The following is a 19,273-nucleotide window of genomic DNA, read 5'->3' as shown; positions in this document are numbered from 1 at the left end:
CCACATAAGTATCAGTCACTGCTTATTATTGCCCTTTAGAAATATGTTTGGGAAAGAAAAACCATTCCTAAGAATAGGTTTTTGGTCATGAACAGGGAGATGCTACACTGAGGAGTACAGGGCAAATACTTACACAATGTACTAGCTATCCAGACTTTTTAAAAGTTCCTTCCTTTCAAATGAGGGCTTTTTTCTTCTCCTTTGTATTCACCTTTTTTTTTTTTTTTAATAGCGTACTATCATGCCTACTTTTAGCTTACTTTGAAAATTCCCCCAAAGATTAAATTATTTTCACTATTGCTGTCTAAAGGAGTTAGTCTGCTGTTTAGGAGTAACTCCCAAGAGTTCCTGCTCCTAACAAAGCAGCAGAGCATGTCTGCCCTGGTGCACTTAGCATGGAGAGCATCGCTGCCACTTCTTGGGTTAAAAAGCCTGGATTAGAGCAAAAGAATCACATGTCTCTAAATGCCTTGATGAAACCAGACTATCTCTGGACACTTTCTGTTTAGTTAAATATTAGACACTCTCTCTCTGACATGCTTTTTTTTTATTTAGCCTAAAAGGCTTAATATTTAACTGAAAATACCTAACAACTGCAGACGCTAGGTGCTGAATGTTGTTACATCCTCCAGAATATACATAAAGCAATGGTTAAACTCGGTGTTATATTTAGACTGTGTAGCCATCCCTGGACTTGGTAACCAGTTTTCTCATTCGAACGAAGTACTTATATTCTGAATTTCAGTTGCATTTTGAAGCAAAAGGCATGGCCAATAGTTCAGTTGGAATAACTGGCTTTAACAGGGTGTCCACTTAGCACCTGCAGAATGAAATATCCTCTACTGAGATGCACTTTTCTTTGTCCCAGATCAAGGTACTAATTTGTTTGATCCTGACTGACATTACCTTTGGTTTTGGGATGAATTCCTAATTGTATTTGGCCTTGAATCCACGTTGAAGACAAAATTGTTTTTTATTACTGGCTCCTGTTTAAAGCCTTACTGCAGTTAAAATGCATATCCGTGAAAAACAATTGCCATTTTATGACCTCTTTCTTATTTCTAAGCCTTTTTGTTGAATGGTATCGTTATAAAAACCTTCTAAAGATGTTCTGCTTTTAGACGTGTTATTTCTGAGGCTGAGGAGCTGGTCCAGAAGCGGCAAGTAGCCGGGAATGGCCACATCCAAGCCTCTTTAACCCTTTGGGGCACCTCAGGGTTAGCCAGCAGAGCACGGGGCGTACATCCCAATTAAAGGGGACCGGCCTTGCTGTTCCTGCCTGCGCCCTGGGGGCTCTGTGCCCAAACGCCCCCGTGCCCCCGCCGCCGTGGCGGAGACCCTTCACGGCCCCGGAGGTGAGCCTCGCCCGCCAAAACCCCTCTGAGGAGAAAGGGGCGTGTCCCGGCACGGGCCGTCCGGGGGTAAAGTTCGCGGAGGCGCGCGCGCGCCTAACGGCCAGCGCGTGCTCAACCGTCTGCGTGCCTCGCCTCGTCCCGCGGTACGCGGCGCCATGGCGGGAGGCCTGGAGTCGCTGGAGTCATGCTTGGAGCAGCACATCCCGCCCGAGGACCTCGCCGAGGTGAAGCGGATCCTCTACGGGGGTGAGGCAAGGTGCGCTACTAGGGCGGGCTCGACTCCCTCTCCCCCGCGGAGGGGTGTCCCGTCCCGTCTCCCTCCTCCCCCTCAGTCTCCGTAGGGATGCCCAGCATTGAGGGGGAAAGAGTCAGTTTGAGGATGGATGCACAGGACACAGGGCTGGGCTGAAAGGAAAAAGGAGGGTAGGGCCTGTGGTGTTTGTGGTAATGCAGTGAGATTAGGCTGTGGTGAGATAACTGGGGTAGTTTGGAGGTAACCCAATTTTGGGGAGCAGGGTGGTAGAGAGGTCGTATGAGGAGGTGGCTGCCTGGAATGAAGGACCTGAGGGGGACAGTTTTGAGGTGGGGCTGGGGAGGTCGTGACTTTGGGGTGAGGGAACTGGAAAAGTAGGGATCTAACATGAGGAAAAATACATCGGAGGGAAAGTGTTTGTAATCTGAGTGGTGGCAGATGAAAGTTTGTATGTATGTGCTCCTTGATTTCTGTAGCAAAGTAATAGTGTCTGGAAATCACAATTACAGAGGAGGACATTGGGAGTTTTCTGCCTTGGAGGAGAGCAGTGGGATTTGCACATGACCTGGCTAAAGTCTTGACAGTTCCCTTGTCTGATAGTTGTGTTTGGGGGCATGGGAGCTTGGGTGTCTCTGCAGGGGCAGACGGTATTTGTGATCCATTTGATCCCTTGTATTCAGAGCAGAAAAGGAGAACATCTCATCTTAAAATGTCTTTGTTTCCCATTCAATCCAGAAAACTTAATTTGCCAGCTGCTGCTCTATCTGCAGCTCAGGAAAGAGACTTTGAGCTACAGGGCTATGGATTTGAAGCTGCTCCAGAGCAATTGAGAAGGCCACGTATTGTTCGAGTAGGACTGGTACAAAATAAAATTCCACTTCCCACAGACACAGCCGTGGCACTCCAGGTACACAAACTGGGATCTGGGCCATTTGTGTGTAACTCCTCTTTTACTGGCTTGAGAAATAGCACGCTTCGGTTGTTAATGTTAGAAACTCCATCATGAAATGTCTGCTAGCAGATTGTCTGGCCATATAGGACACATCACTATCTTAATACAGCATACTGTAAGAAATTCAAATGACACATTCAATTTTATTGTTTCTCAAAAACATCTCTTGTGTTGTGTTTACTTAGTGAATTGCCCAACCTGTTTGCAGTTTTTCCAAAGCTAAATATTTAGTCGCTGATTTTGTACATGAAAATCCTTTGCCTCTAAAACAAAACACAAAATCATTTACCCAAAATCAAAAGAGACGGCAGCCCATGGAAACCACAGGTGCAGTTCTTGTTTTAATTGAGAAATGTTCCATTATAGGAAAATCCATTAGAGTAAACACAGATTAATAAAGCTGTGTTCATTATTCTTTGTACAGCAGTAAACAAAATCTTATTACAATGTGACCGTCATCTCCTAACATCTTGGACACAAAAGCACTGAGGTGCTGTATATCAAAATATATCAAAATAGCCCCCTAAAAAAAAGTGAAAGAAAATACACATTTATAAAATCTCCTGGAGTACTTGTTTTGTACAGTGTCAGGACAGAACATTTCTGAGATAATTAGTTTTGGAAAGATTACCTGTTACAGATGCAAGAAGTTTATTTGGTATATGGATCAAGTTTGTGGATTCTTTGTAGCATCTGTTAAAAAGACTACCAGTTACATTAATGATTTTTCCTTATAAAGGACTAGTTAACTATTTCTGTAAATCAGTGTACAGTTGTTGAGTTCATAGGTTAACCTGTCTTGGTTTTTTTTTATTGACACCCGAAAGTATCAATGTGAAGTGCTACGCCTGTGCTTATCTCTAAGTAGAATACTCAAGAAAAAAGTACTTTGAAACAATGTTTTCTTACTAATTAATGAATGCTTTGATGTTTTTTTCTTGGTAATAATCTACTTAGCTCTTTGGACAGAGGGATATAGAAAACAGTTTGGAGTTAGTAACTTCTAGAGAGTGTCCAAGATCCACATGTGTGAGCAGGATTCAGAGATAACCAAGGAAACGGACTGTCCTTAATTCATATTTTAAGATTACGAGTACTTGACTTTGAATTCACGTTTACTTAACATCGTTCTGTAGGTTTTTCACAATGAGCAGCAAAATTATAATTTTTCCTGATTCTGTTAAGATTTTATAGCTATTTGCAAGTCAGCAATGAGTTGCCATGTATTTAAATGTTGTAACTATGGAATTAGAAATCCATTGGATTCCATTCCATTTTCGGCATCTAAATGCTTTCAAAAATTTGTATCTAACTCTGTTGTCAGTGCTCAGGAACGATACATTCTTGAGTTATTCCCCCTAAAAGAAATGGGACTAAGTATAGAACAAGATAAATTTAATGTGAACGAAGCTTGTAAAACCAGGCTATTAATATACATGTGAGTTAGAACATACAGCTTTTTTAATAGCGTAACACTTCTCACAATCAGGTGGCTGCACTGCACAGACGAATTGAGGAGATTGTGGAAGTAGCTGCAGTGTGTGGGGTCAACATAGTTTGTTTCCAGGAGGCTTGGAGTGAGTATTTTCTGTGATTCCTTCTAGGTTGTCAGAGGTCAAGTTCCTTCTATTTTAACAGGTATCCTGTAATAGAAGTATGTCTTGTAAGTAAACAGCAGACATCTTCCAAAATAAAACAGTTGACTTTACTGATTTGCTTTCTAAAGGAAAAAACAAAGACTCTTAGCAGAATTGTATGGAGGACATATGTGAAGCCTGTTATATTGAAGAGTGGTGTATGCTGCAACAGTGGTATTTGTAGGTGTGCTCTTTCTTCGTGTCAGTCTTTGTGATCTTTGCCTCACTTTTTTTTTCTCCTAAAACTTTGGGTTTTATCTAGACAAATACTAAAATTTAAAAAAATAATTTTAATTAAACTGGAGTCTTTGAGGCTTAATAGATGTCAGAACCAAAATGAGTTGTGAAAACAGGTTATTCACAGAAAGTGTACACTAGTGACTGGGGTGTACAATTTTTACCTCCAGTAAGAGTTCACTAAGTGCTTTCCTTCTTTTCTGCCTTGCTCTGTGTGGATCCAAAACTCCTTGCCCTTGCTAAAAATATTTTTAAATAGCTTTTTGCCTTTAAACAAGGGAAACAGTTGAATCAGTCTTGAGTGTTTAATTTATATGTATTCCTGCAAACAGTATGTATTTCTTGAGTGACATGAACACCCTTGTAAATTTTTTGACTTGCATTGGTGTTTTCCAGCCATGCCCTTTGCTTTTTGTACAAGAGAGAAGCTTCCTTGGACTGAATTTGCTGAGTCAGTGGAGGATGGGCCAACAACAAAATTCTGTCAAGAGGTAAAAAAACCCCAACATCAAGCAAACTTCCACACACACATCCAGCCTCCAACCCCAGCCCATAATTGCCACTGCTTAGCATGGATTTCTTCTTTATGTACTGGTCTTAGACCACTGAGAAAACTGAAATAATAAAAAATAAATTTCCACCTTGCTTAACAAATATTATGATAGTGAGTGAAGTAGAAATGGACTAAACTGTACTCAATATTTATTTTTTAAACTACTTCGCATTTATAGACTGCCTTGTACCATGGAAGGCATATGAAACTGCCTGTTTAACTATTCCTGAATTGTACAAGGGAGGATGATTCTTCATACAAATATTTTAAATTTTCCTTTAAAAGGTGTTTCTTGCCTAGAACAGTTGAACATTAAAAAAATGCTTATATGAAGGTGTGAGGAGAATAATAGCTAGCCTATCCTGAACAGGGAACACTTTCACACAAATCTCTTGCATCTCCCTGTGAAATGACACAAAATATAGGGGGCTTTTTATGGAGCCAAGGAGATTTGTTATTGTCTGGCTCTTATTTTGCCAGAGACTGTTGATTGCAATGGTGACAGAGTTTATTTTTGTTTCCTGACAACTATTTTTTTTAATAAGGAATTTCATTTATTTTCTTTTATGAATGATCAAAACAACAAAAGGTTGTTTTGATGTCAAATTTGCCCAGATATGCACTGACCTATTAAGCTTTTGTAGACAGCAATTCTTCAGTCTGATCTAGGGCAAGTGCTGTGCTGGTTCTCACTATGGAATTAACGACACTAGGGAAGTTTGGAGAAATAAAGAGAAGTGATTTGAAGGAAAAGACAGTGTACTAGTAAACTGGCAGTCAGAAGTTGCTATGTTCTCACTCACATGTGTTATGTAACATTTATTGTTAACATGTAATGGTATTTTACATTTCCATTTTTTCTTTTTCTCTCTCTCCCCCTCTGTTTTTCCAAATAACAGTTTTCAGCTAGTTGTATATACCATGGGAATGAAAGAATGGGATGGGATCTATCTCCTTTTATACCTGTGAATAGATACAAGGACAGCTCCATAGTTTGACCATTGCTGTTAGGATGCTTTTTTTTCCTGTGATACCTTGCACTTCTAGTTGAAGGATTCAGAATGTGTCATCTTTGATGAAAATACTGTGGTGATGTGGGCATGCCAGTGTGGGTTAAGCATTAGCCCTTGATAACAGTCAGGGTAATGTACCAGGTGAAAATTTTTAGTCCTTCTTTATGAACAAAAATCAAAATAATTACTGCAGGCTTGTGTATAATAGAAGAATTGTGCTTATTTGTATAGCTGGCAAAGAAATACAATATGGTTTTGGTATCTCCGATCCTGGAGCGAGATGAAATACACGGGGGAACTCTGTGGAATGCTGCAGTGGTCATTTCTAATTCTGGAGCTGTCCTTGGCAAAACTAGGAAAAATCACATTCCAAGGGTTGGAGACTTCAATGAGGTAAGATTCAGCATTATGATTATCAAGCTAGTCTCATTTTGCAGCTCTTGTTCGTGTCAGCATGTGTTGTATCAGAGTCATATTGGCAGGAAGTGTAATGTATTTCTAGAAAATGTGGTTCAGTAAGTGTCAAATCAGTGTTTCTCAGGTGAAATTATAGTAAGTTAATTTATCGAGAATAGAGAGTATGACCCTTAAAGGACAAATAACATTGAGTCTTTGTCATGTACTCTTCCTTGGCCTGATGGAAACTACAAAAGTATTGAGGATCTTTAAAACAAAATTCTCTAAGTCTTAGCTTTATGTTAGTTGTGCATGATTGGCTCCGATAGTTTTTGCATGTGTGCCTGTTGAACTTATCTTAATTTGGAAGGCAATTGTTTCATTGTTCAGATGTGAGTATTATTTATGGTCTTGATCTCTGTTTCTCTGTGAGGTTGTCTTAGAAGTGACTGTTCTTTTGCTAATGTTTCTTTGAGCAGAATCCCTTAATTCATTATGCTTCTGAGTGAATAGCTGGTTTACAGCATCTTCTGTTTACTAATCACGTTATTTCCACTGAAGCCCCCAGCAGTTTTTAGGCCGTCCTCCAGAATCAGCTTCAGAAACTGAACTGGTCATAAAGGTGATGTCAGAAGAAAACTAGTAGATCTGAAATGTGTTTATCCACCCATAGAATTATCACAAGCAGAAAGATCAGGAATTAAAAATTAACCAAAGTCTAAAAATATATTGTTTTATCTAACTAAATCTCTCCTTGTCAGCTAAAGTGAGTAATTAACAGAGGCATTTTCTCTAAGCACTGGGGGCTATATACCTGCAGTTGGTTTTGTTCCCTGTCTGAATGTTCCAGTCGCTCAACTGAGGCTTCAGTATCCAAACTATTTTTTTATTTATTCTAAAAGGGGTTTTTTGTGTCTTGAAACTTTGTGGTCAAAGACCTCTGGAAGTTTTGACCTCGGCTCCCAGACCTGATCAGACTGGCTGATCAGAGGAGGCTGTTAATAGGTTTCTACACAATGGATTACTGGTACAGGCCTGTCAGTCACCAGTGTTGACTTCTATCTTTAACAATTATTTTGATATTTAATATTATTTTATCAGATCTGTCTTTTAGCTAGCAAAACAGTAGCTAACAAACCTGTATAAAATACAAGCACTAATAAAAATGAATTTTGGGTACTTTCCATATTCTTGATTTGTTTCTTGTGTAATCAAACAAAAAATAAAATCCTGTTGCTTATGCTAAAGTACGGTGTCTTTCAGTTTTCCAAACAGTGTTTTGTGGAGCATCGACATATTCCAAGAAACTTCTTGTTTCCAGCTGTGAAACTATAGTGAAAGGCACCTAAAGAAAATATTTTTACTTTTCCATGTGAAGTATAAATAGAGTTTCATTAAGAGTTTTGCATAATTCCTAAAAGGAGTTAGCTCTTGTAATCCTAAATGCCAGAATTACCACAAAACAATATGTTTATATCTTGCAGGTATACTATAATGATTTGACATTTCTTGTTGTATCTACCTCATTATAGAAGCAAGTAGTGTTTACCCAAACAGTGCTGTCTGTTTAGCTGGTTTTGTTAGCAAAGCATTAAGTCCATTCTTCTGAGCTGAGCAGTTCTGATAAAGGAACTTTAGAAACCACCAAGAGTACAGGGAAGGATTATGCTCATCTCTGTTACTTTAATACTGTTTTCTTTATCAACAATGTTAACCCCCAAGGAAGGGTTGAATTTGAAATTATTTTTTGTGGATTGTCTCTGTAGAGCAGATAGGGAAAGGAGCCTTGTTAAAATCACCCTTGTTGAATGGGTGAGAACTAAATGGAAAAGATACTGGTCTGTAACCTATTCAGCCATGTGTGGGAGGGCATATAAATAAACAAAAATCAATCCTTCTTGAGACATCACAGTTTGTTGCTGTGGAGATGATTGTGACCTCTGGTGAGGAGTAAAGAAATAAGAACTGATGAATTCCCTGAAGCAATAGCATTTTTGTTTTTCTTCTCCTATTGTAATAAAAGAAAACTGAGAATAGAAGAAAAAATGGAAATATATTCAATCAGCAGAATTGTTTTGAAAAAGGATTGTATGAGTGCCCACTGTGTGGTATGCTCTCTACAGACATGAAAGGAGGTAAAATCAGTGCCCAAGGGACTGTGCAAATTCATGAGACCTGATACTAAATAAGAAACATGAGATGTCACATTTACTGGGCATACTGAGCCTCTAGTCCTTGGTTTCAGAGGATGATCCCCCTGTATCTATCGTGCCATTCGCCTACACTTAGATGAGGCCCTAGTTTGTTCCTCAGCTGTAGCTGCTTGCTTTAGGCCTGATGTAGTTCTGCTTCCTTCAGGACCAATGGCAGTGGTTGTTAAAATGGACAGATAGTTTCAGCAAAAAGGGAATTGTTTTACAACACACCTTTCTTATATGATAAGAGGCACGCCCCTTTGGGTCAGGCTGGTCAATTATGTACCTTGCTTTTCTGTTTCTGAGATCATCACAAAAAAGTACTATTAGAAATAAGTCTGGCCACTCTGCAACTTCTGTACTCCCATGGTATCCACAGTCATTGTATTAGAGATGTTGGGTGGCATGTTCCTTTCTATTTCATTTCTTATCTGTGGTTCTTTTATCAATGACTGTGTAATCCCTTCTGAACCTGGTGGTAATACTTTACTTTCACAAAGAAGCAAATTTCATAAGTGCACTGCCTGCTACATGAAAAAGTTACTTTGCTTTAAAACAGGAGTGTAATTTCAGGCAATACCCACTATCGCTGCTGCTTTGGGATTTCTGTATTCATCTTATCCACTGCCTTTGTAATTTTGTAAATCTCATTCATGATATCGCCCTCAGCCTTCTGTCTGCAGATTGAAGAGCCTTTTTAGTTTCTCCTCACAAGAGAGCTGCCCCATCCCCTTCAGTGTTTCAGTGGCCTTTGCTTATTCCATCTCTAGTATATCCTTATGGAGATGCGACACTAGAATTGCCTAGAGTACTCAAGCCATGGACACACAGAGTTCTTATAAACAAGCAAAATGATGTTTTCTGTTATGTTTCATTACTCTTCCCATTGATGTCTGAGATTTTCTTGGGTTTTTTACTATCACTGAGCACTAAACAGGCAACTGTCAGTGACTCCACACATACCCTTTTGTTGTATCTGGGAAGAATCATTTCTGTACATTTCATTTAGACTATCTCTGTGATTGTTTCCCTGTCTTAATAGCTGTTAACAATGCCCTGTCTTCTTCACTAGTGCCTTTTACAGGAACCAGTACATTTCTAATTGTTTGCAAATGTTCGATATGAGGAGAGTTCACAGCATATGGTAAATGGGACCTTTTAAGCCAACAGTTGGCTGCAGTTACTTTAAGGAGTGTTCCCTAGATTTATCCTGTGATTTTCCTGGTGGTAGTTTCAGGCCTTCTGTTTGTTTAGAGCAATAGGCATATAGGAAATTCAAATAACCAATCATAGCTATACACTGATATTTCCTTATAGCATTCATAAAATTACTTCATGGTGTTATATAACAGGTGAGTGTAAAGGAATTCTGTGTTCTTTAAACAGTGTTCACCATCTCTGTCTTTAATCAGAATCAAAGGTTTATGATGACTTAGGAAAATTTTCTTATGTGGTGAAAGTACCAAGAGAGGGACCTAAAGTTTCACAATTTGTGGATCTCTCTTAAGCTTTTGTAGAAGTTTCTAGCATTAATAGAGGTGTTTATGTCAAAGTCAGACAGCTTAGGTGGAGTATGAGTGAAGGGAACCAGAAAGGAAAGGGGCTTGAATTTGATCTCAGCAGCCTGAAAGCGCCACTTCTTGCTATATACCCGTTACAGTGCACCTATGTACTAAATGAAAGGTGTTGTCCTTGCTCATGGTCTAATGACTTTAAGCTGGTAATCAGAAATTGGGAAGTGTGAAAGCAGTGTTGGAGGTATTTCTTTTCGCTTTTTTAAGAAGTCTACATTTGTGGTTTTTTGTTTGTTTGTAGTCTACTTACTATATGGAAGGAAATACAGGACACCCAGTGTTTCAGACACAGTTTGGAACAATTGCTGTGAATATCTGCTACGGGCGCCATCACCCTCTGAATTGGCTCATGTTTAGTATGAATGGAGCAGAGATCATCTTTAACCCTTCAGCCACTATAGGAACGCTCAGGTAAAATACAAACTAATCTAGGTCATTGCACGCTTTCTGGCTTAACTGAACCTCCGAGCCCCTTGCTTGGGGCCTCAGGGGCACCTTGCTGATGTCTTGGAATCTGAAGTATCACCTCCTTGTTTTGCCTTCACAAAAGAATCTGCATTCTTCTCCATCTGGAGTTTTGGGCTACCAGTCTGCTCATAGTCACTAATTCTCTTCCAGACCTTTAGCTGTACATCTGCAGGTCTTTTGTCTCTGAGACAGAGTTAACATCCAGCTGGTGTTCTGAAAACTAATGAGTGTTTATTTAGATTATCTATGTAATATTTTTGCTTTATGATAGGCAGTAGTAATTTACATTCAGGCTTAGCTTGCCAGCTTGCATCATCCACCTAGGATCCACTAAGTATGGTATCAAATCGCAGTTTTCAGAGCCAAGCTGAGAAACCCTTTTCTCAGAAACTTCTTTTGTTTTAACCGTTGACAGTTTTGTAATTATCAGGCCTCTTGAATGAGACTGAACCAGTGTAAACTGTTTCCCTTGAGATTAATCTCCTGCAGATTGACATTAATTGCACCCTACTGACTTGATTTCCTAAAAGAAAAAAGAAAACCAACTCAGCTAAGAAAATACACTTCTTACCCTAGCCCATAATGATTAATTTGTGGATTAGATCTTGAATATCCTTTACCTATACATTATCAGCATCAGTCACATTTCAATATAATAACTTTTGAATGTGCCATGCTTCCAAAGCATTGTCTGACACAGGCTGTGTATTGCTTGGGATACTATAATGCGATGCAAAATAACTGCATTTCTTTGGGGCTGCTGGGGGGGCTTTCTTTAGGTAGAAACCTTGCAGAAATGGTTTCAGTGGTTCTTTATACCACTTCTTCTTGACCAAGTCACCGTGCCTTCCTTTCATTCTCATTGTATTCTGTTCTTTGCCATGCTACTCAGAGGTGTGGGATTCCAGAATGTGTCTACACATCACCTTAACACGACAGAAAAACTACGCTTTTTGTTTTTTCCTCTCCCCCCCCCCCCCCCCGATAACAGTAGGCTCTGAAAAATAATTTAGTATTGTGTAATGTTTACATACATATGACTGAGGAAGTGATGGTAGTTTACACTTAATTATAAATATTAATATTTTTAATCCTTTTCAGCATAAGTGGTTAGCTTTGTACAGGTCGGGGGGAAAGTCTGGCATTGCAGAGTTCTTTGGAATAAAAACATTTCCTTTGTGAGTTAAAAAAACATGTTTTGGGCTAGCTGAACTGTCTTTCAGTTTCCAGCTGCAAATACAAGTTTTAGGAAGCTAACAGGAGCATATTTCATTGTTACCGATGATTTTGTAATACAAGTATAATATCCAGTAGCAAAAAAAAAAAAAAAGATACACTGATCTATTAATCTCTTATAGTACTAAAAATTCTTTCTCATTTCTCTTCTTTCTCCCTTCAGCTGGGCTTGTGTGCATGGACTAATTGCAGAATACTTTCATTTTTATTTCTTTAAACCTAGAAGAAGAGATTTTCCCAGTGTCAGTTTTCTAAACCTTAATGTATGAAGCGTTCAGGCAATATATACTTGCTAACTGAGTACACAAGACAATAGAAGTATTAGAAATGTAAGAGGAATATATTTTTTACCATTTTCCATTTCTTCAGGATTCACCCAATCCCCTCACTTTACCTGTTTAATGTAAATGTAGAGGTTTTCTGTCTGTTAGAAGGTCCAAGAATATTCACCCAGTTTTTGTTGCTGACAAGCTAGAAAACTGAGGACATTGAGCATTCATAATAGGGTAGAAATGGTGAAAAACAGATTGGAAGCATACAATTTTCATACCCACAGACAGTGCAGATGTAGAGAACCATCTATTTACAATCCTGGAGAGCAGAACTGTAGGTTAGATGCAGTATTCTGTCGTTCAGACCGCCTTTAATAGTTTTTGTTATAAAAGATAATTTAGGTTGAGTAATGTTGGAAAAGGTCCTTTGAAAAGAGTTGAATGAATACACAATGCTTTTGGGGCATTTATGTCACTACTAGAATAATATTTGTGATGTTTGTCCACTTATAGCCCATTAACAGGAGAGCAAATAGAAATTACCCTGTTGTCATACAGCACTTCATTGGTACTCTGGGTGCTTCAGGCTCTCCTAATTATTGACTTTCACTTGATTGTTTTTAAGCATATAATTTTTATTGCAGGAAGAGGACTCTTGAGGCCCATGTAAAAACTGTCTCTGGGGTCGCTTCTTGGCTATAGCCTTTTTTCCTGTCTCTCTTCTTCTGTGAAATTGTAATTTGCTGGAGCTTTTCAATAAAATCCCATTTTCTTAGAAGAGCTGGCTGCCAGATTCAAAGCAATTGAGAAAAGAGGCAATAAACCAAGTCCTTTCAATCAGTCCAATGACCATCTCTTAAGATTCTTGAGTCTGACTGGGAGATTAATGAGTCAGATGCTTGCAACCTTGTCTTGGTACTCAGAATCTGGCAGGTACATGCTTGTCACAGGAGTGTACAAATTATATCACCTTTGTTTTGGAGCTCTGAGTACTTCCAGACCTCCCATTAATGAATCTGATCCCTGTGTATCAAGCTATTTAATAAAAAAAAAACTTTCCATTTTAAACATGAGTCAGAATTGAAATCTCCTTTGGGAAAGAGGTAGAGGCTCGTGAAAGAGAAGGAATTCTTTGTTCCTCATTTCTCAGTTCTTGGTTTTATGTAAATTCAGTGACTGGTTTAATGATAATTACTGGGAAGTTATCTGGATGCTTTTGTTAAACATGCTTTCTTTTTCATCAACCCACCATGGGAAAATGACTTACTGGGAAGTGCTATGAAAACTGTGGTTGAAATAACAGAAGTAGGAAATATTGGTGGAAATGGATTTTTCTTTTCTTTTTTTTTTTATTATTCCCATAATGAATTTTTTTTTCATTCACTGCTGCAAAAGTCTCTCCTGGACCATTTTGGGAAAAAAAGGAGACAACTTCTATGAATCTCTTACAGCTTTGCTGCAGAATGATGTTTGGTATATTGGAAGTTAATGGAACGTGAAAACACACATATTTGCGTAATTTGGAGGGTAAAATGTTTTACACTTTAATTTCTTTCAAAATCTTGAGATGTGTTATTTTTTTCTTTCTTTTGGCATGACAAAGCCATATTTACCATGTTGTTAGGTAGAATTGTTTATACCTATATTTGAGCAGAAAATAATAATAGTTCTTGGCTGTATCTGTGGGGAGATTTTGATTGTAAAAGCAGTATCAGTCTAGCAGCTAACTTTGGCTTCTTTGACAGAAAATATACAGTGTGAGACAATCATAATCTAAATTTAGCTCTGAAGTAGACAAGTAGTGAATACCTGCCTCCTCTTTTGTGTATTGCAGCGAGTCACTGTGGCCGATTGAAGCAAGAAATGCTGCCATAGCTAATCACTGCTTTACATGCCCCATCAACAGGGTGGGAACGGTACGTATCTTCACTTTGTTACTTCATTTCATAATTTAGGTGTTGTAGCATGAGATAATTCAAAGTAATGAACTGAATATCACTAGAATGCATAGATTCCTCTACTGTATAACTACTGTATTGGTGTTTATAATATGATTTGAAGATGGACAGGTATAAAGAGATTGAGAGCTGCCTTGTTGCTGGCAGCCTACTTTTTGGTTCCAGCTGCTTCCTGTTCTTGAATTGCTCTCTTTGTAATAGGCACCCGCCCTTTTGCTAATTCTCCTAGTTTCTATGGTGAAATAAGTATTCTTTTTAGCCAAAATGACTGAAAACGAAATATATCCTCGAGTCAGTGGTACACAACTGGTTGCTGTTGTCCTCTTCCTGGACACTGACATTCTATAATGAAAATTAATATTGCGTATGATAGGTTGTTCTTGCGTTCAGATTAGTCCATATACCCTACATGTGTGTTCTTTTATAAGGATCTCTGCAAAAATCCAGACTTGTTCTTGCTGTTATGTGAATACCTTTGCTGCTTTTTGTGATCTGCAAAGATGTGTTCAGTTAAATGTCTCCTCTTTTGGCTCTTCTTTAGGCTCGTGAAACTGGTAGGAGGCGTGTTCCCCAAAGTGTATGAACTACAGGCAGTGATACAAAAAGATCTTATTTTCTAGCCTATCCATCACAGAAACTAAGCTCCTCTGATGACTCCCTTTAGACAGTGCTGATAGTATGCCAGAAAAAATCTTAATAGATTTATATAAACTTCCATACTAAATATGGTAGACTAGCAAGGATTTCTTGAATGTAATGGAATTATACTGCCACCTACAGACTCCTTTTATTTCACAGGAATACTACAAAAATGCCTTTACTTCTGGAGATGGTGGAAAAGGTATGTTCAGAAATCACATTCAGTGGTTGCTAATAACTGTTAACGAGAAAGTCTGAAGAAATAATAGCTCTCCTGCAAGTGTCTGTCCCATGACAGCTATGGTAGCTAGCAACTGCCTTACTTCAGACTGCTGTTTTGTAAGCTGGAGAGAAGCAGCACTCCTATTAAAGGTGGCGGTACCACGGTATGTAATCACCAAAAGTTCATACCTAAGGTTTCTATATACTTTCAGAGGACTAAGAGTTTTGGAGTCAATGCAGTATTGTAGGACTGGAAGATAGAAATCGCACAGATTAGCCTGTGTTGTCAGTGCATGCATGACGCTTTATTTGTACTTTTAAGATTATTAACAGTAGTAGCCCTAGCCTGAATCCCTGGCTAAGCTATTTTGCCCTGTTTCACAGATTTGCTGGAAGCTGAAGAGAATGCTCTTCTTTGAGCATTCTTTGGGGAAAAAAGGAGAGAAATTTGTTTGTATGTACATCACTTGTATGTTTAAACACTATAATTTGTCCTGTGACAACCATGACAGCTTCTAGCTTAATCTGGAGTGGGCCTGAGCCTTTTTTAGCTAGTTTTGAAGCTAATTGTTTGTAGCAGCTGCATCAAAAAGGTCAGTTGTATCCATTGCTTAGTAGTACAACAGATGTGGCTGATTTTTGGCACAACTCGGAGTTGTGCAATATGAAGTAAGATTTTTTTTTCCATACCTCAAATCCCAGTGTTTTTCACTTCTGACTTTGTATTGAAAATTGAATGGATGCATCTCCGTCAGCTGTTTTGGAAATGTGTAATTTGGCAATTAGAATTCATTTAAATTCTAAATAAAAAACAATGAAAGCAAAGCCTTTACTTTAGTTCAGAGACTTAATAATGGGAAAGCATAATAATGCATTATTTAAAAGGCAATGCAGTGAGTTTTTTCCTGTTAATTTGATATATGTGAAAGCTGTACCATGCATGAAAGTAACTACTGGTCAAAACTGCAGTTACCTTAGGATTGTCCTGTGACTTTTCAGCATATCTTGCTTAAAGCACAGTGAATGAGCAACCACAAGAAATTGACCCAGGTTTTGTGGGACACTGCATGTTAAGTTGTATACTTATTTGCAGATGGCGTTATACGTTTTTTAAAATTTCTTTAAGCACACCATGACTTGGGCCATTTTTATGGCTCAAGTTACGTAGCTGCACCAGATGGCAGTAGGACCCCTGGACTCTCTCGCACTCAGGATGGACTTCTGGTGGTAGAGATGGATCTAAATCTTTGCAGACAAGTCAGTGATAAATGGAATTTTAAGGTAAGCCTGCTTATAAAGAAACAAACTTACATATGATATTAGAACAAACAAGCTTTTGTAATAATCATATAATCTTAGAATAGTTAAAAGGCAGCCTTTTTTTAACAGTCCAAAACTTGAATTGTTGAACTAATTTTAACAGGGAGTTCTGGAGGCCAAAGCCATAAATGGATTAAGAAAAGGACTAGGCAGATTCAGGGAAACCAGGCCAAGAGCTTTTAAATGAAAAACTTAGCCTTTGGTCCTGAAGTGCAGATTGCCAGCCACTCCAAGGAGCGCTAGGTACATAGGCATTTGCCACTGAGCTGAGATGGGCCTTTGATCTGACCTAATATGGTAGTTCTTTATATTCTTACAGGCCTTAAGTGTCAGTTTTGGTGAAATTTAGTGAAAACCCAAAACCACAACAATCTTTAAGCTTCTGAGAACTTTCTGTGTGGAAACTTCTCGCAGTGTTGACTCCTTGAATTTGTGGACATGTTGAAGCCATGGAGAAAGATCTGTGTACGTTCATCTCTGAAGCATCCTTTTTTTTTTTTTAAAATTAATATAAATCAGATTGATGACTGCAAGTCTCTCCATGTGGCTTTAGCAAACTCATTTATTACTATTTTTTTTTCATTCTGACATAAAGCTAATTTGGATCATCTGTCCCGAGTGTGTAATTTGATTTAATTTGTCCAGCAGCAGTGCTGGCTTAAGAAATTGCCACCTCAGCACTGCAGTTGTGCCAGTACAAGCTATGTGGGGTGCTATATCATATACTGGTTTAGTGGAGTGACCAGATTTTTATTTTTTTTTAAACAAACAAACCGTGCTCTAGTTTCTTCTTTTAATCTGATCAAGTTTATGATGGGTCCCACAAATACTCTGTTGGAACAACAAAGAAGGCAAGCAAAAGGAGAAAAGAGATGGCAACTTCTTAAATAGGCTTTGTTGATGAAGAAAACATCTTGCCTACTTCTGTGGAGACAGGTCTTTCATTCTAGTCCTCATTACTGCTAAAGACTAGAACATTTTCCTATCCACTCTTAAGATCAACATGATTTGAATCCTAACAAAGGAGACCAGAACTCCTGGCTAGCACCGATCGCAATATATGTAGGTTCTTCAGTGATAATCTAGTATTTAAAATAAGTAATCATTTGCAAGGAGTGTTGATTTTTTCACATAATGTTACTGCAAGCAGACATTTATTTAATGGGGCTGGTTTATTTGGAACCACTTTGTGCATAACAATATAGGCCAATATATAATGTGTTTTGGTTTCAATTTGATGTAAAAACACAAAATTTCTGTGGATTTGAAATGCTAAATACAATTTTTTTATTAAAACAGTCATTTCTTAGCTAGAGCTGAATTTCTTTGGTAGTGCTGCCAATCCATATATAGGGACTGAAGACAAAAAGTAAACTCATCTTCTGGACAGAGTTGCATTTGTTATTTTACAGATGCATGTGGTAGGTATATGGTTGTTGACATAGTGGAATTAAATTGTGCTGAGAGATTCCCAAGTTTTTTTTAAGCCAGGCAGGCATTTAGTTTTGCTTTGCCACTGAAATCTGAGACTCTTATTGCAGAATAGAGATTTAGTGTGTCAGGAAGCACGTGGAGCATTGCTTATAACAGCAATACAAAAGCAATTGTATTGATTAGGAAAAAAACAGTAAAAGCAAAACACCGAGCTTTAGCTGTTTTGTATAGAATTGCTTATTTTTGTTGTCTTCAAGTCTTGTGCTTTCAGCACCTTAGTTTTATGTCAATGGTGTGGATTGCTATTGTTGGCCTTTTGGCACATAAGGCACAGCTGTGGCTTTTGTTTATATGACAAGGGATATCTATTTCCTTTCCCTCTCATTTGTGGCCAAGACAGAGGTAGCTCTTGATATGTTCGGAATGAGGAAGTATGAAGTCATCATTTATCCACTGCAGAAAACCCTTGATAGCAAGTAGGAACCTATTTAACCTGCTCTGGTATCTGCAATTTGCATTCAATGATGCCTGAAAGGGACATCGCATAGACTATCAGTGCTAAACTTTTCAGCAGCAAAATAGCTGAATGAATTATCCTCATTACACTCTGGCAAGAAGGAAGTAGTTTGCCCCTCTCAGAGCCCATGTTGCGGACTGCACGTCAGAAGAGGATAGTGCATTACACAAAGTGCTAGATTTCAGCTTCCTAGCATACTGTATCACCCAAAGCAATGATAATACTCTGTATTATTAATGGATAAAGTAAGAGCAACCCAAATACTGTCAGTGGCACATATGCAAGCTTACTGCTGGCAGTAGGGTTCATCAGTTGTCAAGGACATAAGACATAATTACAGGTATGCTCCTTTGCTTTCATTGACATAATTTCTTATGCATCAATAATATTCTCTTTTAATTAAAGTCCACCTTTCACATTCAATTTTCAGCTATCCAGGATAACCAAAATAGCCTTCAGTAATGAGCAGACATGACTGTCAGTGAAGGAGAGATGCAAAGCAGGAAGGTGTTCATTTGAAAGTTTTACTTTTTAGAGAGGAAATGCACTTCTGGTTTTTTGGTAGAAGTATAGCTTTCATAACAAAATGTGAGTTCTTTTATAAAACTGTATTAGTTTGTGCTAAGACACTGGAAGTCTTGCATTTTGAGTGAATTTGATTTTACTGTTTGAGGCAATTAAATAATATGTCATCATTAAAAAAATGGTTGGATATAAATATTTCCTATTGAAGTACTTTCATAGCTCGCTAAAAGAACTGAAGCTTTGATTTTTCTTTTCCAGATGACTGGTAGATATGAAATGTATGCAAACAAGCTCACTGAAGCAGTCCAGCCTTATTTCATACCCAATATAATCAAAGAGTAAGAGAGAGCATCTCATTACAATCAGATGTTACATAACAAATTAACAGGTACTGTTGGGTGATAGCTTTACTGTGGATCACAAGTTGTTATTTTAATGTTGTCATTTTAATTTCTTCTAACCAACTTTTAAATAATAGGATTCAAAACTGTGTGAAGTAAAATCATTTTAAAAATGG

At 38.2% G+C, this 19,273-nt stretch overlaps 1 protein-coding gene across 3 annotated transcripts; it reads left to right on the top strand.

Annotated features, from left to right (window-relative positions):
* The first annotated feature begins 1,446 nt into the window (after positions 1-1,446).
* UPB1 (beta-ureidopropionase 1) lies at positions 1,447-19,273 on the top strand. 3 transcript variants are annotated; one of them, XM_075770063.1, is made up of 10 exons: positions 1,447-1,601; positions 2,344-2,515; positions 4,050-4,137; positions 4,831-4,925; positions 6,232-6,393; positions 10,407-10,576; positions 13,976-14,057; positions 14,898-14,940; positions 16,087-16,241; positions 19,015-19,273. In XM_075770063.1, exons 1-10 carry the CDS (start codon positions 1,540-1,542, stop codon positions 19,096-19,098), a joined length of 1,113 nt encoding a protein of 370 aa, XP_075626178.1. In that variant the 5' UTR covers positions 1,447-1,539; the 3' UTR covers positions 19,099-19,273. The 3 variants fall into 3 exon arrangements, with proteins under 3 accessions (XP_075626178.1, XP_075626177.1, XP_010301891.2); XM_075770062.1 differs by having other exon boundaries at positions 1,447-1,611; positions 13,976-14,048; XM_010303589.2 differs by having other exon boundaries at positions 1,447-1,611.

Source organism: Balearica regulorum, chromosome 17 (genome assembly GCF_011004875.1).
Source record: "Balearica regulorum gibbericeps isolate bBalReg1 chromosome 17, bBalReg1.pri, whole genome shotgun sequence".
NCBI classification, from domain to species: domain Eukaryota; kingdom Metazoa; phylum Chordata; class Aves; order Gruiformes; family Gruidae; genus Balearica; species Balearica regulorum.
Note: the sequence above shows the minus strand (reverse complement) of the source record. Positions and strands in the feature narration are given on the sequence as shown.